The sequence below is a fragment of the Lolium rigidum genome, chromosome 2 (genome assembly GCF_022539505.1).
Source record: "Lolium rigidum isolate FL_2022 chromosome 2, APGP_CSIRO_Lrig_0.1, whole genome shotgun sequence".
NCBI classification, from domain to species: domain Eukaryota; kingdom Viridiplantae; phylum Streptophyta; class Magnoliopsida; order Poales; family Poaceae; genus Lolium; species Lolium rigidum.
In genome coordinates, this window is record NC_061509.1 from 234,609,697 (window position 1) to 234,633,034 (window position 23,338).

The 23,338-nt window shown below is 44.6% G+C and overlaps 1 protein-coding gene across 1 annotated transcript; it reads left to right on the forward strand.

Moving 5' to 3' along the window:
- The first annotated feature begins 9,058 nt into the window (after positions 1-9,058).
- LOC124688324 (putative laccase-9) lies at positions 9,059-11,967 on the forward strand. Its single transcript, XM_047222014.1, has 5 exons — positions 9,059-9,154; positions 9,765-9,916; positions 10,021-10,265; positions 10,374-11,474; positions 11,758-11,967. Exons 1-5 carry the CDS (start codon positions 9,059-9,061, stop codon positions 11,886-11,888), a joined length of 1,725 nt encoding a protein of 574 aa, XP_047077970.1. The 3' UTR covers positions 11,889-11,967.
- The last annotated feature ends 11,371 nt before the right edge of the window (positions 11,968-23,338 follow it).

Below are 23,338 nucleotides of genomic sequence, written 5' to 3' on the forward strand. Positions count from 1 at the left end.
TTGAGCCAAAAACTATGCCATTTGTGTCCACCATACCTACCTACTACATGGTATTTCTCTGCCATTCCAAAGTACATTACTTGAGTGCTACCTTTAAAAATTCTATCCTTTGTCTTTGCAATATATAGCTCATGGGAAAATAGCCTTAAAAACTATTGTGGTGAAGAATATGTACTTATGTGTCTTATTTCTTAATAAGTTGCTTGTTGAGCGGTAACCATGTTTCTGGGGACGCCATCAACTTTTACCTTTCTTGAATATCATGTGAGTTGCTATGCATGTTCGTCTTGTCTGAAGTAAGGGCTATTTTCATGATCAAATGGTTTGAGTATGCATATTGTTAGAGAAGAACATTGGGCCGCTAACTAAAGCCATGATCCATGGTGGAAGTTTCAGTTTGGACAATCAATCCTCAATCTCTTATGAGAATTTTATCTGTTGTTGAATGCTTATGCATTAAAGAGGATTCCATTATCTGTTGTCTATGTTGTCCCGGTATGGATGTCTAAGTTGAGAATAATCAAAAGCGAGAAATCCAATGCGAGCTTTCTCCTTAGACCTTTGTACAGGCGGCATAGAGGTACCCCTTTGTGACACTTGGTTGAAACATATTCTATGCAATGATAATCCATGTTAATCCAAGCTAATTAGGACAAGGTGCGAGCACTATTGGTAATATATGCATGAGGCTTGCAACTTATAGGATATCTTATACATAGCACATATGATTTATTACTACCGTTGACAAAATTGTTTCTATGTTTTCAAAATGAAAAGCTCTAGCACAAATATAGTAATCCATGCTTCCCTCTGCGAAGGGCCTATCTTCTACTTTATTGTTGAGTCAGTTTACCTATTCTTTCTATCTCGGAAGCAAACACTTATATCAAGCTGTGTGCATTGATTCTTACATGTTTACCTATTGCACTTGTTATATTACTTTGTGTTGACAATTATCCATGAGATAAATATGTTGAAGTTGAAAGCAACTGCTGAAACTTATATCTTCCTTTGTGTTGCTTCAAAACTTTTTACTAAGAATTTATTGCTTTATGAGTAAATCTTATGCAAGTCTTATTGATGCTTGTATTGAAAGTATTATTCATGAAAAGTCTTTGCTATATGATTCATTTGTTTACTCATTGTCTTCACCATTGCTTCGAATCGCTGCATTCATCTCATATGCTTTACAATAGTATTGATCAAGATTATGATAGCATGTCACTTCGAAATTATCTTTGTTATCGTTTACCTACTCGAGGGCGAGTAGGAACTAAGCTTGGGGATGCTTGATATGTCTCAAACGTATCTATAATTTCTTATGTTCCATGCTACTTTTATGATGATACTCACATGTTTTATACACATTATATGTCATTATTATGCATTTTCCGGCATTAACCTATTGACGAGATGCCGAAGAGCCAGTTGTTGTTTTCTGCTGTTTTTGGTTTCAGAAATCCTACAAAGGAAATATTCTCGGAATTGGACGAAATCAACGCCCGGGGTCTTATTTTTCCACGAAGCTTCCAGAAGACCGAGGGGATACGAAGTGGGGCGACGAGGCGACGCCACACTAGGGCGGCGCGGCCCAGGCCCTGGCCGCGCGGCCCTAGCGTGTGGGCCCCTCGTGACGCCCCCGACTCTACCCTTCCGCCTACTTAAAGCCTTCGTCGCGAAAACCCCAGTATCGAGAGCCACGATACGGAAAACCTTCCAGAGACGCCGCCGCCGCCAATCCCATCTCGGGGGATTCAGGAGATCGCCTCCGGCACCCTGCCGGAGAGGGGAATCATCTCCCGGAGGGCTCTTCATCGCCATGATCGCCTCCGGATCGATGTGTGAGTAGTTCACCCCTGGACTATGGGTCCATAGCAGTAGTTAGATGGTTGTCTTCTCCTCATTGTGCTATCAGGTTAGATCTTGTGAGCTGCCTATCATGATCAATATCATCTATTTGTAATGCTACATGTTGTGTTTGTTGGGATCCGATGAATATTGAATACTATGTCAAGTTGATTATCAGTCTATCATATATGTTGTTTATGTTCTTGCATGCTCTCCGTTGCTAGTAGAGGCTCTGGCCAAGTTGATACTTGTGACTCCAAGAGGGAGTATTTATGCTCGATAGTGGGTTCATGCCTCCATTGAATCTGGGACAGTGACAGAAATTTCTAAGGTTGTGGATGTGCTGTTGCCACTAGGGATAAAACATCGATGCTTTGTCTAAGGATATTTGTGTTGATTACATTACGCACCATACTTAATGCAATTGTCTGTTGTTTGCAACTTAATACTGGAAGGGGTTCGGATGATAACCTGAAGGTGGACTTTTTAGGCATAGATGCATGCTGGATAGCGGTCTATGTACTTTGTCGTAGTGTCCTGATTAAATCTCATAGTACTCATCATGATATATGTATGTGCATTGTTATGCCTTCTTTATTTGTCAATTGCCCAACTGTAATTTGTTCACCCAACATCTATTTATCTTATGGGAGAGACACCACTAGTGAACTGTGGATCCCGGTCCATTCTTTACATCTGAAATACAATCTACTGCAATTGTTCTTTACTGTTCTTCGCACACAAACATCATCATCCACACTATACATCTAATCCTTTGTTTACAGCAAGCCGGTGAGATTGACAACCTCACTGTTACGTTGGGGCAAAGTACTTTGATTGTGTTGTGCAGGTTCCACGTTGGCGCCGGAATCCCTGGTGTTGCGCCGCACTACACTCCGCCACCAACAACCTTCATGTGTTCCTTGACTCCTACTGGTTCGATAACCTTGGTTTCTTACTGAGGGAAAACTTACTGCTGTGCGCATCACACCTTCCTCTTGGGGTTCCCAACGGACGTGTCAACTACACGCCAGCAGAAATCGCCATGCCATATCAAAGAATGTTCATTTAAGAAAATGTTTTTGTCCAATGAAAGAGAGATTATTCGTACTTCAACCGTAAAGTGCACCCCCTTGCTTTAATCAAGCTTTGGGAGGTAACCACTTGTCACATTCTCTTTTGAAAAGTGCATTTTTTTCTTTTCTTTTGGCGATCTATTCAAGCTTGGTTCTTGCAAGATCCTAGCTTGGGGAAGTTACTTTAGCATGTGTAGAATTATGTGCAATGCTCCCATTCAATAAAGTTTTGAACAAGCATCATCAATGACTTGCTTGAGTAAGTTATATTTCGTACTTATATAAGGGATGCACTCGCTTTTTGTTAGTATCCATAAGAGCTGAGTTAGAGCTTTGATGCACTATGTTCAAATATTTATCGAGCTTGAGGAAAATATTGTGATCCCTAGAATACATTGCCATGATTTCCACACATGAGAATATCAAATACAATAATAAAGAGTTTCCAATGATGACTTATGTAATGTTTAACTTTCTTAAGAGTTTAACCTCAAAAATACTCAACCCCATAGTTATGATGATAGGCTTGATAGCACTTTTTGAAAGGATTTGTTTGAAGGAAATGAAGTTTAGCGGTAATTGAGATGCATGCCAAACTGAAAGTTGTGAGTCAAAAGTATGACATTTCTTAAAGTTTGTCTACTAATTTTTGATGCACACCCTTGGGATGCCAACAAATCCGTTGGCCTTCGAATGACTTTCGGATTAAACATCCCGCTTTCGGCTATTGAGTTGATGACATATGTAGCTAGCTACTTGTGGGCAAAAAATAGCGGTACTCTTGAGGGATGTGCAAAATGTTGCTAGGGTCATTAATGACCAATATTGGAAACTATTATTGAATCCAAACGAATCACCTAGAAAGTTTTGGCATGCTCTCGTAACTATTAGATGAAATTTCTTGAAAGACAATGAATAGAAAAGAAGTGTTTTGATACCCTTGATTTATTGATGTGGGTGTTAATGAAACACTCAATTTTGAAGCTTCTTTTGACATGATCTCTTACTCTTAATATATAAACATATAAAAGGAGCAATAGGAGTATCACAAGTTTGATTTCAAGTTAGATTTACCTTTGACATTAGGCATAGAAGTTGTAAGTGATCTCTTATGGACTAACATAACTGAATCACTTGCTCGATAACAAGCATGAGTCTAGCTTGGAGAAGTATAGGATATCACCTCATACTTGTGAGCTTTTATACCCATGTTCATTTATCGCTATGATTCTTTTTCAATTTATCACTCGAGGGCGAGTAACAACTAAGCTTCGCGGGGTTGATAGCACCAAATTTTAACACTTTCTACCGAGGTTTTTAAAGTATACAATTATTCATATTGTCACTCATTTGATGCTCCATCTAGCTACATCCATGCCTATTTTGTTTACTTACAAGTTCTTGTTCACTTTCACATGAGCTTTCCATATATAGTAGTTTTAGTAGGATTTTACTATTTTACTTGTCTTTGACATGTCTTTAGGTGTTATGGACAATCATAGATAAAGGAACGCAAAAGGGACGAAGAGGATACAATATGAGAGAGTTACAAGCACCCGACTTAGCCATATGAGGTGTGGGAAGATCGATATTTTTCCAACATCTTATATTTATGATCTAATGCCATTGTGTTGTAGCCCTAGTCCATAAGAGTCCAACGAGCCAAAGAACACCTAAATCGGAGTTTGTATGAAGAAATGATGGACAAAATACGAAAGCATCAGAGGGAATAGCGACCATCGGTACGAGCAGACCTCGCCCGTACCGTACGGCCATACGGACCTCCTTCGGTTCCGCTTCGTCAAATGGAACAACATTGGTGAAGGCCCGATGGGCATATTCGGCCCCGAGCTTTGTCGGTTCGCGAAACCGACCTCCAGAGTGCCTATATAAAGAGGGGATGAGCCAAGGAGGAGGACACATCCATATACACCCCTGGGGGCGGAGCCTTACCACCGCCTCCTTAGCCGCTGCCTCTCCTCAGCTGCCGCCTCCATCACCATCTCCACCAACACACAAGAGGAAGATGGAACTAGGATCTTAAAGGGCAACACATCGATCATATTCCCGATCCCCTTTGTCTACTTGGTTGTGATCCAGACTATTAGGATTTGCACTCGTATAAGTGTACCTTCATATTCAATGCATAGTAGTGTCATGATGTTGATCCCCTTCATGTATGAGTATTTCCTTTGTTTTTGAGGAGATATGGAGAAACCCTAGTAATATTATGATGTGAAATAAAGATGAATTATAATTTTGATTTATGAACTATGTGTTAGTTCTCTCTCTTGATGTTATGTGAAATTTGCCACATAATATTTTCCTACGGAACAAGAGAGGGTATTACCCTTTGAAGTATGATAAAGTATACGACGAGAAGTGACATTACTGTGTCGGTGCTTTATCATATGGAAGAGGGGAATTAAGAGACACTCACTAAGCTTGTATCAATAACCATGGGGAAACCCTTAATTGCGATGGCCAATATGTGGCTTGCAGAAGGTCAGCCGAAGTGGTTATTTAGAGATGTGATGACCGATGATTTTCTAGGCACATGTTATTACAGAGATCTCTTCACAGGTAACATAAATGAAAGATATGAATTCATCCTAATCATAAGTAGTACCAAGGGTGGAACCTACACTCCTCGAGAACCCCTCAATCATATCACAAACATAATCAATCAACACTCTCTTTCTTTTGTTTACTTCAAACTCTTAAACTGTTGTCATCTTAGTAACTTATAGAATAAGTTATTTCCAAACCACGGTTTGGGTGCGAACGTGGCTGCGCCTGTGACAGCATTGTTGCGGGTTGTGTGGTTGCCATTTGCAAAGCCTTCAGAAGACGAACTTATATAATTAATATTTATTGCTACTAGTACTGCAAGAGCTCTGTTATTGATCGCAGAAACTGAGACATCATTGTTCTTTAGTCAAATATTTGTTTGGATTTCAAATAATAAAGAAGTGTGATGTCATGGCTCAAGAGTTATTAGGACTGATAGAGTACTACTGTCAACAAATAATGACTTTTCTGCCTAAAGCTTATCCAGAAGAAACTAAGAAATTAAGCGTTGGAGTTGTTTGAGGATGGGTGATCAAGTGCAAATTTGACTATTAATAAGCACGCTTAGAGATTAAAATGTCAACCAATTAAAAAATTGCCTCAAAAAAAATTGATTTTTTTTTTGAAAAATTATGTACCTAAGCCGTCGGCAAAGAACCTGAGAGGGCAAACGGCCGTTAGACATCGACGGACCCACCTGCACATGTGCCGATAGCCTTGTTGTGCCGACGACTCGATTAGACGTCGGCCTGGTGGTTGTGCTGACGGCTCGATCTAGACGTTGGCAAGGTGGCTTGTGCCAGCGGCGAGGTGCCGATGGTAGCCGTCGCCACAGGAGCATGATTGTATCATGGCAAAACAAACTAAACATGCTATTCTCTTTCGCAAAAGCTGTCGATGCATGCACCAGTTGAAATGTCCGGCCGGCAATCCGGTCAAAGAGTTCAAGATGGAATGAATCGAAGGAAATCTTTGCTTGAGCCACGCGGTGTTAAAAGAGTTGCTTCGACGGCTCGGCTCACTGGGATTAGCTGGTGAATGCTGGCCGGCCGTTACACTATTAGTCTACAATCAGATTAGCACTCAGAAAGGACACTGTTGCTGTTGGCATCACAGATGGTTACCGGCCGTCTAGAATCACACCAGGATTCAGAAGAGGACATTGTTACTGTTAGCATCACAGAGTCGCAGCCGTACCTGCAAGTTGCAGCTAGCGTATACTGCCATACTGGTACAGGCTAGCTATCCTTTGCTACGCTGGCTGTTAGCTAGAGCAAAGATGTGTCCCTGAGTACGTAAGTTTTTTTTTTTTTTTTTTTTTTTTTTGGAGATGGAGGAAATACCCCCGACTTAGTACGAAAGTAACTCTCTACATATCTGGTCTCTGCAAGAACAACGCAGCGTTAGGTGGGTCAAGACGTCGCAAATTAGCAAATTGTTAGATTTCAATATGAAATGGAGAAAACAAAATACATTCTACTAAAATGTTACGCCAAACCTATCAACTACCACATCGACTGTGATAATGGTTCTATATCGGGTTCTACAAGAGAATGTCAATAAAACACCGCCATTATATCGGGTTCAACCAACTAAGGTCAAACGTATGGTTTTTACCGCCTAGCTTTAGACTGGATATTTGCGTTTCACCACCAAATTTGTAGAAGTCATAATGTGATGCGTCCTCCACTTGTTGACCTGACAAGATCATACCTCCTAGAATTCACAACAACGAAAAGTTTTCACATCTCATGAACGTATGTGCGTAAACAATATGTATGATGTCTGAAGAAGTCGTCCAGCAAAATGTAGACAAACATGCAGGTATCAGGGACTTGGGATTTGAGAACTCCGACCACACCGATGGAATATACACAGGAGAGAAATACTTATGTGCACCGTCCTAATGTCACCATCTCCATGCACATATAACTATACCGGCATAAGCGGCAGGGGCGGAACTAGCATGTATTGATTGGTGTCAAATGAAACCAATGGGATTTTGCTATTCCCCTTTGCAAATGAAGCAATACTCTTAGAAATTCAAATTGACACCGGTAAAATAAAAGGAATGACACCAATGAAGTATTTTCCTGGCTTCGCCCCTCATAAGCGGGCCACTACTAAGGCACGACTAGAGCCAACATGCACTAGTAAAAATGGGAAAGGAGGCAATGCGTTTATTTTCAAAATGTTGAACCTTATAATCACTAATGTTTCCGCAAATAATGGATGGATGCGATGCACAATCACACAGCCATACATAACTTCATAAAGTGGATTTGTCATAAAAAAAAATACATATATACATTTTTCCTCCCATGCATAAAGTGGGTTTGTCATAAAAATGCGTACACATTTGTCGTGCCGTGCATAAGTGAGTTTGTCATCAACATTTAAAATACATATATACACATTTGTCGTGCCATGCATAAAGTGAGTTCATCATCAAAACTGAAAACACACAAATATACATATATACATTTGTCGTGCCATGGACACTGGATTTTTTTATAAGAAAAGGCATATATACATTTGTCTGGCGCGTACGTGGCGGGCTGGAACAACACATATAGATATATACACCTAACGTCGTCTAACGACCCCTATTGACGATGCATACGTATACAGACATATTCTTCAATGGATTCTATATTCATCCACGTCGAGGTTTGGCAGGTAAAATTTGGAAAAATGTGGCGCTTCGTCGGTGCCGAGACATGCATATGCATGTCTTCGGGGTTCCCGTACGTTGATTGCTTGCGTAGGCAGGTCGCTGAAATGTCAGCTTCACCCCCGTTACCGATATTGCTTTGTCAAATGAGGTTAATGAGCAACTAGAGGGAAGCCAGTAGCTGCCTCCCCCGGCTGGCACAAAAATGGACCAGCATAGATGTGTCAAAACTGTACCAAGAACCCACAGGTTATGAAGGAGTATATCATCTGGTCAAGCAGAATCAGGCACACACGTGCTCTGATGCATGTACAAGTCTTCTATCTAATCTAAATAACCTGGTAACCTCCATCTCCATGGACTTGTTGAATTGGTTTATCAGCTTGACCCGTTCCATCTACATATACCTTCCACCTGCGTCTTCCGCGAAGCGTTGGACGTGGTGGCGGTGGTAGGTCGTGGCCGCGGCCACGAGATTAAATCAGCTCCAGCACGCTAACCATGCATTGCACGCACGTCGCCGATCGATCGAGGCTGCTGGTCCGGCCAGGACTAGCCACGCGCCATTGGTCGTCGGAGAGGAACACGATGCGTGGACGGCTCGGCCAGCTTTGCTAATCATATGAACGGAATAATCTGACGTCAAACACCATGCATGCATGCGCCCTCGACGTCGACCGCCTTTGGCAAGCTCCTCCTATAAATGTCTCGTGCATCTGGTTCCAATGGCCATCGATCACAGACATTGATCTCGTTCCAATTAATAAGCTTGCTCAACCAGAAGCTAGCTAGCACACGTGCAAACGTACGTACATATATATAGCTTAGATCTCCTTGATCTCCTGTCGTGAGGACCTCCGGCCATCGGTCGATACGACCTCTTGTGGCGATGGGGGTGGTGATTTGGTTACTTGCTGTGGTGCTAACGCTTGGAGCGGCAGCTGGCCCGGCAGAGGCCTCCAAGAATCACCACTACGATTTCTTCGTAAGCCATGGATCCAGCTTAGCTTCATTATGTTGCAGTTGCTATTTCGACGCTCTTGTTGGCATGCTTAATTACCGGCATCCATGTAGCTTTAGTTCTAGTTGATATTGCACAATTTTTTTCATGCATACTACCTCCGTTTCCAATGAATATGGCTTATATTATATCTAAAAAGTCAACCAATTTTTTTTTATAAAAAACTAGTAACATGCAAAATAGAAAACTAATATTGTTAGATATATTATGAAATATATTTTCATCCGTATCTGTAGAATATCATTTTTATTGATATATTTTTCTAAAGTTCAGTCAAACCATACTTAGATTGACTTTAAAAAAAAAAAGTCTTACCCATTGGAACAGATGTATTTATTTATTTTAGAAAAATTATACAACATAATTTATTGGGATTTGCTAGTTCTCAGCTAGCCGAGAACTAACTTCGTCCTCTGTCAAGTCGTACATCATTTAATTTGTATCGTGATTGCAACTGAGATTTGATGATATCATCTAACTGCGACCGAGAAATTGTCACACCTTAATTTATTTTGCAAACGTACGTGAAATGACGAGTTCGATCTAACGAGGGCTGTGGATATATGCCTTGCAGATTAAGGAGGCCAACTACACGAGGCTCTGCCAGGAGAAGACCATCCTCACCGTGAACGGCCAGTTCCCTGGCCCGACCATCTTCGCGCGCAAGGGCGATATCGTGGTCGTCAACGTCTACAACCAAGGCGATAAGAACATCACCATCCACTGGTAAGTTTGATGATCTGCACTACCGAGTACCGTGCCATGTAACCAACGGTCGACTATTCTTCACCAGGCTAGCTGCCTACTAATGTTGAAATTGCCATGTGTAGGCACGGTGTGGACCAACCCCGGAACCCGTGGTCCGACGGGCCCATGTACATAACGCAGTGCCCCATCCAGCCCGGCGCCAACCTGACCTACACGGTCATCCTGTCCGAGGAGGAGGGCACCCTCTGGTGGCACGCGCACAGCGACTACGACCGCACCACCATCCATGGGGCCATCGTCATCCACCCCAAGCTCGGCACTGCCTTCCCGTTCAAGAAGCCTCACAAGGAGATACCCATCATCCTCAGTATGGACCGATCAATCTGTCCTAGACTTGCTTATGATGTTCAGGTTCAGGTACACTATGATGATGACTCGTGTTGTATTAATCGGCGCAATGTATTCTGATCTGCAGGTGAGTGGTGGAATGCTGACGTGAACCAGCTGCTCGAGGAGTCCAGGAAGACCGGCGGCGAGGTCAGCATTTCAGACGTTAACACCATCAACGGCCAGCCGGGGGACTTCTTCCCGTGCTCCAAGAACGGCACCTTCAAGGCGGCCGTGGAGAGCGGCAAGACGTACCTGCTCCGGATCATCAACGCGGGGCTCGCCAACGACCTCTTCTTCGGCGTCACGGGACACCGCCTCACCGTGGTCGGCACCGATGCCCGCTACACGAAGCCGTTCACCGTCAACAATATCCTGATCTCGCCCGGACAGACCGTGGATGCGCTCCTCCATGCCGACCGCGCCGCGAACGGCTCCTCGAAAGGCAGGTACTACATGGCGGCCCGGACGCTGGCGTCCAACACCGACATCGGGTACGACAACACCACCGCCACGGCCATCCTGGAGTACACGGACGCGCCGCCCGCCGCGCGGGCCGGCAGGCCAGACTCCCCTACCCTTCCGGCCTTCAATGACCTCAATGCATCGGCGGCGTACACGGCGCAGCTCCGTTCCCTGGGCAGCAAGGCCCACCCGGTAGACGTGCCGATGGACGTCGACGAGCACATGCTCATCACCATCGCCATCAACGTGGTCCCCTGCGCCACAGGCAACACGACGTGCGAGGGGCCAGGCGGCAACCGGTTCGCGGCGAGCCTCAACAACGTCAGCTTCCACCTCCCTACCCTCGACATCCTCGACGCCTACTATGGCTCCGTCCGCGGCGTGTACGAGACGGACTTCCCCGACATGCCGCCCTTCGTCTTCAACTTCACCGACAACAACGTCCCCGTGGAGCGCTGGTTCACCAAGCGCGGCACCAAGGTGAAGGTGCTGGAGTATGGCGCCGTCGTGGAGGTGGTGTTCCAGGACACGGCCATCCTTGGCGCGGAGAACCACCCCATGCACCTGCACGGCTTCTCCTTCTATGTGGTAGGGATGGGGTTAGGAAACTTCAACCAGACCAAGGACCCAGCTACCTATAACTTGATCGACCCGCCGTTTCAGAACACCGTCACCGTGCCAAAGTCTGGTTGGGCGGCAGTTCGCTTCCGAGCAGCAAATCCTGGTGAGTTATTTTAGCTTCCGGCCCATAATTCTTAGTTTTGGCTCAAGTTTGCCTAACAAAATAAAGGTCTAGCTAAAAATTTACTTATCTTTTTGTTGGCAATATAGACAAGAAAAATAAACTAGACCGGCCAAATAGGCATGGGTGTGCATTAACAACCATCTAAAGGGACCAACGTTTTAGGCATGGATGGGCATATAATCTGGCCATCATCCAAGCATAAATTTGCTATATTTTTCTGGAAGGGGTTATATGTTAACGTTTTGCAAACTTGGTTATGCAGGTGTGTGGTTCATGCATTGTCACTTTGAACGTCATTCGGAGTGGGGAATGGACACTGTGTTCATCGTGAAGGATGGCAAGACTCCTGAGGCTAAAATGATGCGTCGTCCACCGGGCATGCCTAGGTGTTAAGTGCCGTGACTTTTTGGGGCGTGACCAAAATATGCAGCACAAACAAGTTAATTAGTTTCTTTAGTCGATTGATTGATTAATCAACAGATCTATTGAGCTTGTTGTATTTATTGATATTCTTTTTATTTTTATTTTTTGAAAGACAGAATATCCTTTTTTTCCATTCTATGATGTAAATGTATTCAATTTATTTGCTATTCGAGATCTCTAAATGTAATCAAGCGATATTTTTTAATTATGGGTCGTTGTTTCCTGAGTACCTACATGCATGCTTGTAAGTGTGCATAAGGTTTTATACGTGCCCCACCAACATCACGGTTCAATTTATTTTCTATTCAAGCTCTCAACTATTTGAATAATTATGTCCTGGTTATGGCCAATTGGTAGGGCCATATTTAGCCACTGGTAGAGAACATCCATTGCGAGTACCGGTTCGGGAGAGTCTTTAATCTCGGTTGGCCATTCGGGACTATCAAAACGGGACTAATGCCTCCACCTTTAGTCCCGGTTGGTTTAGGTCATCCACGTGGCAGCGATGAAACGCTCTAGCTGGCGGACTTTTAGTTTCAGTTGGTAACACCAATCGGGACTACAGTCCATGCCAGGACTTAGCTTTCTAGCTCATGTATTTTATGTTTTCAATTTTCGTTCAATTCTTTCTTGTTACATATTCTACGGTAATACATATATACTGCGCACATTGATGAATATATATAACATATTTTATCTTACGACCACACACACACATATATACAATTGTTAGCTATGGGAGCTCGACGATCATACATGTTGATGCATCTATTCTATTACATGGAGATCATTGAATTACAATGAGTTAACGGGGTAATAGTATTCTCCGTTTTCACGTATGACGTCCGTAAGAAGAAATTCCAACAATTCCTCCTGAAGATGTCGTAGGCGTGGCTGTGGTAGGGCGTCCCCCCACCTGTCTTTATTCTATAAAGAATAAGATCATATATGAACATATGAATTGTGTGTATAGCAAATCATTGTAAAAAAGATTTGTGAATATTTTTACGTACTCGAATGTTTTGTAATCTACGCGTCCCTCAATCACCATGTTGATGAATTCGAAAACGTAGTATGCACATAAGTTGGTCCCTAGTGGTTGCCTCGCACACTTTAAGAGAATAGAATTCAGTCAAAAAATAATCAAGCATGATATGGTATATATATTGAAATCAGTACTAGGTACTTACATGGAGCCTTTCATAACGCAGCTCCGGTTCCCATTCACCGGTCGCCTGTGTGATGAACGCTTTCCAACATCTGTGATAATGATTTTATTAGAAAATGAACAACACATGTTGATATAGTGCGATAATGATTGAAATTACCTATCGAGCATGTAAATCATGATGTTGTACTCCTCAGGGTCTTTATCTAAGGGTCCATGATATATACTTTTCCGAGGTCAACTCTAATGATGAGGAGAATATAGTGGAAACTGCGCATGCATGCATAACTCATCATATACACTTAACACCTAGTGAGCAAAACAGAATATATGTATAAGACAATAGCACTCACCTAAAGTTGTAAGAAAATAATATGTACTCACGGGTATTTTCCTTTATTAAAAAATAGGAAGTTGGGGTCTGTGTCATCGGGAATTTTTTCTACTGTAGCAAAATTAACGATATATGGGTCAATGAACCCAATGTCTTAGATTCTCTTTCTTCTACATTCAAGAATCTTCCATCTGCATAATGGTATACAAAAGAATACAATGATGATAAATGCAATGAATGTGCTGAGCTAGAAACTTACAGAAATAAATCACTTACAAACAATAGCAACTGATGATAGATTTGTCGATGGCGTCTAAATTGAACAACTAAAACAATTCTTCAAGCTCAATAGATATGTAGTCTTCACCGAAGTAATGCTCCTTTTGTACTACCACCATTAGATAATTGCCATCTCTCTTTGTGATTTCCAGATACCACTCATGCAATTTTCCCATTTGTGTTAGTAGGAGTGGGATCAGCTCAACTCTTACGAGAGGATGCCATGCGGACATATTTCCATCCTAGTTCATCGGGCTTGGGCATTGGATCGAGGCGCAAATATTGACTACTAGTAAGACCTTGTTGTCCCGCTATATCAGCAAGACGTAAGTTCTTATCGTTATACACCTTAAGCGGGGGGATCGATTTCTTTGCCTGTGGTCCGAGTTGGGGAACTTTTTCCCGCAAGATATAGCACTTCCCGTTTGGTGGGCGCAACCGGGACTAAAGATGGATTTTAAGTACCATCTAACAATATTGTCGGTGGGATAAGGACGCGTGGGTGGACGCACTGCTCGGCGAGATAAGGCATGTAACGCACGATGTCCTGTCGGAGGAACCGACATGGACTAAAGGTTTTGTCGGCGGGCCAACCTTTAGTACCGTTTGATGGGTGCAACCGGAACTAAAGTTGAATTTTTAGTGCCATCTAACAAAACTGTCGGTGGAATAAGGACACATGGGTGGACGCACTGCTCGGCGAGATAAGGCATGTAGCGCACGACGTTCTGTCAGAGAAAGAAGGCGAAGGAGGAAGCGGCGCCGGGCCTATAAAAGGAGCGTCGCTAATCGCAAGAAGCTCAACAAGCCAACCAAAAAGGTAGGGAGCTTCGTCCCCATGACCAGGGGAAAGGGTTGGGAAATCTTCCGTGGTAGAGCTTCTCGAAGAAATCATTGGTGCAACAGTTATTCAAATTCATATTCAACACTTACAAATATTTAAAATTATAACATATTTCAAAAAAGAACTTAGTTTTGGCGCAAATAAAAGGTCTTTAGTCCCGATTGGAGATACTAATCGGGACTAAATGTGCTCGCGGCCTGCCGATGAAGATGAGGTGGAGGAAGAAGAGGACGCCAGAGCTGGTGGCGAGCATAGGAGGGACAAAACGAGTACGGGAAGCACGGCGTCATCGTGGATGACGCCGATGAAGGTGAGGAGGAGGAAGGAGAGGAATCCATCGCTGGTGGTGAGCAGAGGAGGGACAAAATGAGTACGAGAAGGATGGCTTCTTCGTCGATGACGCCGATGGATATGAGAAGGAGGAAGAAGAGGAAGCCAGAGCTGGTGGTGAGCAGAGAAGTGACAAAATGAGTACGAGAAGGAGGAAGATAAGGCAATTAACAAAACTAAAGGTGGATTTGTAGTGCCATCTAAAAAAATTAGTGGTGGGATAAGGACGCGTGGGTGAATGCACTTCTCGAGAAGATAAGGCATGTAGCGCACGACGTCCTGTCGGAGGAACCAACCGGGACTAAAGGGTTTTTCGGCAGGCCAACCTTTAGTCCCGTTTGGTGGGTGCAACCGGGACTAAAGGTGGATTTCTAGTGTCATCTAACAAAACTGTCGGTGGGATAAGGACGCGTGGGTGGACGCACAGCTCGGCGAGATAAGGGATGTAGCACACGACGTCCTGTCGGAGGAACAAGACGAAGGAGGAAGCGGCACCAAGCCTATAAAAGGAGAGTCGCTAATCGCAAGCAGCTCAACAAGCCAACCAAAAGGTAGGGAGCTTCATCCCCATGGATGGGGGAAAGGGTTGGAAATCTCCCATGGTGGAACTTCTCGAATATGTCGTTGGTGCACAAGCCCTAGGACATCTTCAGAAGTTCCGCCTCGGGAAAATTTTCCCGCAAGCCCGTGTGGGAGCCTCCATCTCCTCTAACAGTGTTGGGGAATCTCCCTATGGTACGTCACAACCTCTATTTAACTAGCAAAAACAAGAAAATCATCACCATTGTTAATATCCTACATCTTCGAGGAAAGGGTTGGGAAATCTCCCGTGGTGGAACTTCTTGAAGATGTCATTGGTGCACACGCCCTAGTACATCTTTGGAAGTTCCGCCCCGGGAAAATTTCCCCGCAAGCCCCGTGAACGCCTCCATCTCCATTGTTGGTCTATTCCTATCAGTAGCCTCTTCCCTCTCCTGCAAACTCCCTCTATGGTAGGTCACAACCTCCATTTAACTAGCAAAACCAAGCCTAACAAAGAAGGTAGGGAACTTCATCCCCATGTCCGGAGGAAAGGTTTGGAAAATCTCCCGTGGCGGAGCTTCTTGAAGATGTCATTGGTGCGCACGCCATACGACTCGTCACTTGGTTATGGTCGAGGAAGATAGCTAGGGTGAGAGGCGCACCTGCTCGGTTGCACGCAGTTCATAGAGAAATTAATGGACAGTAACCTCACACTAGAGGTGTTGTCATGTTAGTCAAGTCGTCAATTGGAAACCGGAGCGCATGCTTGGTTAATGATTTGAATAGTTATATTAATTATTCTACAAAATAGAAAATGGTTTTGGATTGCTTCCCCAACCGAGACTAAAGGTGCTCATGACCTAACGCATCGATGGCAACTCCTATAGTCCCGGTTGGTTGTTGCACCCACCAACCGGGACTAAAGTTAGCCCACACGTCCCTATCTTCCGGCCCTTTTCAACGCTTCCCGCTTACATCTTCCCGCCATTTCCACTGGTTCCCTCCATTGTCGCCGCTATATGTGGATGGGAAGTGGTGGAAGGGCCACATCTCATACCCTAGTTCCACATATTTTCTCTCTCACACTTCTCATCCATGGCGTCCGGTGATCTTGCCCTCGCCCACGCAGAGGCAGAGGCGTTCATCTCCTCCAACTACCCATGCCCACCGGGGTTCCTATGCCCCCCGGGATGGAGCCTGAGCGCCGGAGGCGTAGCGATCACCCCTGGCCCCCAAGGTGTAGATCGGCGTGCGACCATCACTCACCACTACAAAGTCGAGCTCACCCCCGAGCAGTGCATGGACCATCGGTAGGATCCTGACAACGTCACCACTTGGAATGCCTTCTTCGCCAGTCGACAGGAGATCGAGCTCGCCAGGTACGAGGGGGATGGGCCACCTCCCATGGACAACAACGAGGCCGGACGGCGGCTATGGTGGGGCAGCCAGACCTATGAGGGTGTGATGTGCCACATCTTGGCGGGTGACTACCCCCGCCTGCAACAATGTCACTTCTAGCTACCAAAGAAGGAGTTCCCGGGCCATCCGCACCTCCCTAGAGCCACCACTGCCGTCGCCGGTGGAGGCTGGCCGATCCTGGTGGGAGAAGGAGGAGCAGGCCTACCGTGCACGCCGTGGCAATGACGGCCAAGGTTGCAGCCGCTGCGGCCATCTATCCCTGCCGCGTGCGCCGCCACAACCTCTATGGATGCAACCACCACCGTCTCGTAGGTTCTAGATGCACCCGGTGAGCAACGATGATGGCTCCTCCGACGACAACGACGGCAACTTCGAGTGATGGGATTCGTAGCATAGAAAACAAAAAATTTCCTACCACAAGAACGGAAACCAAGCCAAGATGCAATCTAGAAGATGGTAGCAACGAGGGGATCGCGAGACTAACCCTTGAAGATTTCCAAAGCCTACGAGATTAGATCTCGTTGTTGCAGAAGATGATCACTTGCCGCTTTCAAAAGCGCGTAGAAGATCTTGACGGTGCCACAATCGGGCAGCACCTCCGTACTCGGTCACACGTTCGGTGTTGATGAAGACGACGTCCTTCTCCCCGTTCCAGCGGGCAGCGGAAGTAGTAGATCCTCCTCGGAATCCCGGCAGCACGACGGCGTGGTGACGGTGGTGGTGGAGAACTCCGACAGGGCTTCGCCTATGCGCTGCGAGAGTTGTATGTGGAGGAGGGGCGCTAGGGTTTGGGGAGAGGGGGTTCTTGGGCGCCGGCCTCAAGGGGGTGCGGCCAAGGTGGGAGGCTTGAGTGGCCGGCCCCCTCCCCTTGCTCCTCATTATATAGGTGGAACCCCCAAGTGTTGGACTACAAGTCTTCGAATAAGACCCCAACCCAAAACTTCCCATATGGTGGGAAACCTACTCAAGGGGGGAGTCCTACTCAAGGTGGGACTCCCACCTTTCCTTGAGGTGGGGTGGCCGGCCACCTTAGGTGGAATCCACCTGGGACTCCCCCCCCTTAGGGTTGGCCGGCCATGCTAGTGGAGTCCCTCCGGGACTCCACCTTCCATAGTGATTTCTTCCGGATTTTTCTAGAACCTTCTAGAACCTTCCATAAATGCACCGGATAATTTTCAAACTTATAAAATGACTTCCTATATATGAATATTATTCTCCGAACCATTCCGGAACTCCTCGTGATGTCCTGGATCCCATCCGAGACTCCGAACAAAACTTCGAACTCCATTCCATATTCCATATCTACTTAAACGACATCAAACCTTAAGTGTGTCAACCTACGGTTCGCGAACTATGCAGACATGGTTGAGACCTCTCTCCGACCAATAACCAATAGTGGGATCTGGAGATCCATAATGGCTCCCACATATTCAACGATGACTTAGTGATCGAATGAACCATTTACATACGATACCGATTCCCTTTGTCACGCGATATTTTACTTGTCCGAGGTTTGATCATCGGTATCTCTATACCTCATTCAACCTCGTCTCATGACAAGTACTCTTTACTCGTACCGTGGTATGTGGCCTCTTATGAACCTTTCATATGCTTGCAAGCTAATTAGACGACATTCCACCGAGAGGGCCCAGAGTATATCTATCCGTCATCGGGACGGACAAATCCCACTGTTGATCCATATGCCTCAACTCATACTTTCCGAATACTTAATCCCACCTTTATAACCACCCATTTACGCAGTGGCGTTTGATGTAATCAAAGTACCCTTCCGGTATAAGTGATTTACATGATCTCATGGTCGAAGGAATAAGTAACTATGTATCGAAAGCTTATAGCAAATGAACTTAATGACGTGATCTTATGCTACGCTTAATTGGGTGTGTCCATTACATCATTCACATAATGATATAAACTTGTTATTAATAACATCCAATGTTCATGATCATGAAACTATGATCATCTATTAATCAACAAGCTAGTTATACAAGAGGCTTACTAGGGACTCCTTGTTGTTTACATAACACACATGTATCAATGTTTCGAGTTAATACAATTATAGCATGGTATATAAACATTTATCATAAACACAAAGATATATAATAACCACTTTATTATTGCCTCTTGGGCATATCTCCAACAGTCTCCCACTTGCACTAGAGTCAATAATCTAGATTACATTGTAAGGTACCTAACACTCATGGCATTCTGGTGTTGGTCATGCTTTGCGCTAGGGAGAGCTTTAGTTAACGGATCTGCCACATTCAGATCAGTGTGTACTTTGCAAATCTTTACTTCTCCATCTTCGATGTACTCGCGAATCGAATGAAAACGCAGCTTGATATGCTTCAGCTTCTTGTGTGACCTTGGTTCTTGTGCATTGGCGATGGCACCCATGTTGTCACAATAGATGACTAGTGGGTCCAATGCACTAGGAACCACACCAAGCTCAACAACGAACCTCTTCATCCATACCACTTCTGATGAAGCCTCTGAAGCCGCTATGTATTCCGATTCTGTTGAAGACTTCGCCACCGTGCACTGCTTCGAGCTGCACCAGCTTACTGCAGCACCATTCAATATAAACACGTACCCAGATTGAGACTTAGAGTCATCAGGATCAGTGTTCCAACTTCCATCGGTGTAACTGGTTACAACGAGCTCTTGGTCACCTCCATAACAAAGAAACATATCCTTAGTTCTTTTCAAGTACTTCAGGATATTCTTGACCGCTGTGCAGTGTTCCATTCCTGGATCACTTTGATATCTGCTAGTCAAACTAACAGCATGTGCTATATCTGGTCTAGTACACAGCATGGCATATAGGATAGAGCCTACTGCCGAGGCATAGGGGATCTGATTCATCCTCTCTCTTTCTTCTGCCGTAGCCGGACCTTGAGTTTTACTCAAGACCTTACCTGGCAACATAGGTAAGAATCCTTTCTTACTTTCATTTATTCTAAACTTTTTTAGAATCTTGTCCGGGTATGTACTCTGTGGAAGCCCTAATAGGCGTCTTGATCTATTGATGCCTAAAATGTATGCTGCTTCACCAAGGTCCTTCATTGAAAAACATTTATTCAAATAACCTTTTACACTGCTTAATAGTTCTATATCATTCCCAATCAATAATATGTCATCTACATATAATATCAGGAATGCTACAGAGCTCCCACTCACTTTATTGTAAATACAGGCCTCTCCATGGCACTGTATAAACCCGAAGTCTTTGATCACCTTATCAAAACGTCGGTTCCAACTCCTGGATGCTTGCTTCAGTCCATAAATAGAACGCTGAAGTTTGCATACCTTGTCAGAATTTTTAGGATCGACAAAACCTTTGGGTTGTACAATATACAACTCTTCCTCAATGTCACCATTAAGGAACGCCGTTTTGACATCCATCTGCCAAATCTCATAATCAAAAAATGCAGCTATTGCTAACAAAATCCTCACAGATTTTAGCTTCGCTACAGGTGAGAAAGTCTCGTCGTAGTCAACACCTTGAATTTGTTGGAAACCCTTTGCGACAAGTCGAGCTTTATAGACAGTAACATTACCATCAGCATCTGTTTTTCTCTTGAAGATCCATTTATTCTCGACAGCCTTGCGGCTATCAGGTAAGTCTACCAAAGTCCACACTTTGTTATCATACATGGATCCCATTTCGGATTTCATGGCTTCTTGCCATTTGTTGGAATCCGGGCTCATCATCGCTTCTTCATACGTCGCAGGGTCCTCATCATTGTTATCCACAATCATGACATTTAGACAAGGATCATACCAGTCAGGAGTGGTACGTTCCCTTGTCGATCTGCGAGGTTCAGTATCTGATGCGTGCAGTCGACAGTAGCAAGTTTTCCCTCAGAAAGAAACCATGGTTTATCGAACCAGTAGGAGCCAAGAAGCACGTTGAAGGTTGTTGGTGGCGGAGTGTAGTGCGGCGCAACACCAGCGATTCCGGCGCCAACGTGGAACCTGCACAACACAATCAAAGAACTTTGCCCCAACGTAACAGTGAGGTTATCAATCTCACCGGCTTGCTGTAAACAAAGGATTAGATGTATAGTGTGGATGATGATGTTTGTTTGCGAAGAACAGTAACGAACAATTACAGTAGATTGTATTTCAGATGTAAAGAATTGGACTGGGGTCCACAGTTCACTAGTGGTGTCTCTCCCATAAGATAAACAGATGTTGGGTGAACAAATTACGAGTTGGGCAATTGACAAATAAAGAAGGCATAACAATGCACATACATATATCATGATGAGTACTATGAGATTTAATCAGGGCATTACGACAAAGTACATAGACCGCTATCCAGCATGCATCTATGCCTAAAAAGTCCACCTTCATGTTATCATCCGAACCCCCTCCTGTATTAAGTTGCAAACAACAGACAATTGCATTAAGTATGGTGCGTAATGTAATCAACACAAATATCCTTAGACAAAGCATCGATGTTTTATCCCTAGTGGCAACATCACATCCACAACCTTAGAACTTTTCGTCACTTGTCCCGGATTTAATGGAGGCATGAACCCACTATCGAGCATAAATACTCCCTCTTGGAGTCACAAGTATCAACTTGGCCGAGCCTCTACTAGCAACGGAGAGCATGCAAGAACATAAATAACATATATGATAGATTGATAATCAACTTGACATAGTATTCAATATTCATCGGATCCCAACAAACACAACATGTAGGATTACAAATAGATGATCTTGATCATGATAGGCAGCTCACAAGATCTAACATGATAGCACAATGAGGAGAAGACAACCATCTAGCTACTGCTATGGACCCATAGTCCAGGGGTGGACTACTCACACATCGATCCTGAGGCGATCATGGCGATGAAGAGACTTCCGGGAGATGATTTCCCTCTCCGGCAGGGTGCCGGAGGCGATCTCCTAAATCCCCCGAGATGGGATTAGCGGCGGCGGCGTCTCTGGAAGGTTTTCCGTATCGTGGCTCTCGGTACTGGGGGTTTCACGACGAAGACTTTAAGTAGGCGGAAGGGCAGGTCAAGGGGCGTCACGGGGGGCCCACACACTAGGGCCGCACGGCCAGCACCTGGGCCGCGCCGCCCTATTGTGTCGCCACCTCGTGGCCCCACTTTGTTCCCTCTCCGGTCTTCTGGAAGCTTCGTGTAAAAATAGGCCCCTGGGCGTTGATTTCGTCCAATTCCGAGAATATTTCCTTACTAGGATTTCTGAAACCAAAAACAGCAGAAAACAACAACTGGCTTTTCGGCATCTCGTCAATAGGTTAGTGCCGGAAAATGCATAATAATGACATATAATGTGTATAAAACATGTGAGTATCATCATAAAAGTAGCATGGAACATAAGAAATTATAGATACGTTTGGGACGTTGTTATCGCCGGATTTTAGCCAAAGGAGGAGATGGGCCGTGATTGAGATGGGCTTAGAGGATATGCACATTAAGTGTTTCTGAATCGGCCTCGTGCGAGAGTTTGGGCTAGATTGCCCGTATATTTGTACATTATGGTAGATCACGTTTCAGTTAGAATTAAGAGATAGAGTTTGGTTCGTACACAATTAGGTTTATTCCAAAGATAGAAAGTCTACGGACTATAAATATGTATCTAGGGTTATTGAGAAAGGAGGACGATCACGTTCACAACAAACACAATCTAGGCGCATCGCCACCCCTTGTTTCGAGGGTTTCTTCCGGGTAAGCGTCATGCTGCCTAGATCGCATCTTGCGATCTAGGCAGTATCGGTTTATTCGTTGTTTTGTGTTGCTCGTACTGAAGCCTTGTTGATGGCGAGTAATACCGTTATCATAGACGTTTTGGGGCTGACATCGATACTTTTCTGATATGTTTGCTTAGTTATGCTACCTCTAAATATCTAGCTTCCTTTGCACCTATCTTAGGTGTAAGGGCAGCATCTTGCTTAGTTTTTATTTAGTAGATCTGATCTGTTATGGTTGTTCCTTGTTCTCCAAGGATTAGCTTGATATCCGCATGGTTAGGCCTTGCAAACGGGTTGAACGATCCAGTAGTGCGTAAGGTACGGTTTGCCGATCCAAGAGGGGTTGTTCCGGGAATCGACTCTGTTGTTGGTTTTTAGACCTCTTCTAGGACTAGTTTTCTGTTATCTTTCGTATCTGCCAGGCTCAACTACGTGTAGGATGTTCCGATTATGCGGTGAAAGCCCTAGACTGTCGTAGATCGATTTAACTTGGTATTGATAAAGCAGGATCCCCATGTTGTCGTAGATCCAATACGAACCATGGGTCGATCGGCTCTTGGAGCCGATTCACAGGGTAACCTGAGAGCCGATCGAGGCTCGGATTTAATGTTTACGTGTCTGCCATGCAGGAAACTAATTGAAGCAATCCATCACCTTCCTGACCAGGTATAGGTTAGGTGGCACGCCCTCGCATTAGCCAGGACGTGTGCCGGAGTTTGCGGTCCGTCGCCCGAGGGACCAGGGCCCACCAGCAGTTCTGGGAGCCTCCCGGCTC

Excerpts from the sequence above, each read along its gene's own strand:
- LOC124688324 (XM_047222014.1), top strand. The coding sequence starts at position 9,059 with ATGGGGGTGGTGATTTGGTTACTTGCTGTGGTGCTAACGCTTGGAGCG. Across the intron at positions 9,917-10,020 it reads AAGAACATCACCATCCACTG|GCACGGTGTGGACCAACCCC; the intron begins GTAAGTTTGATG and ends TGCCATGTGTAG. Across the intron at positions 10,266-10,373 it reads GGAGATACCCATCATCCTCA|GTGAGTGGTGGAATGCTGAC; the intron begins GTATGGACCGAT and ends TCTGATCTGCAG.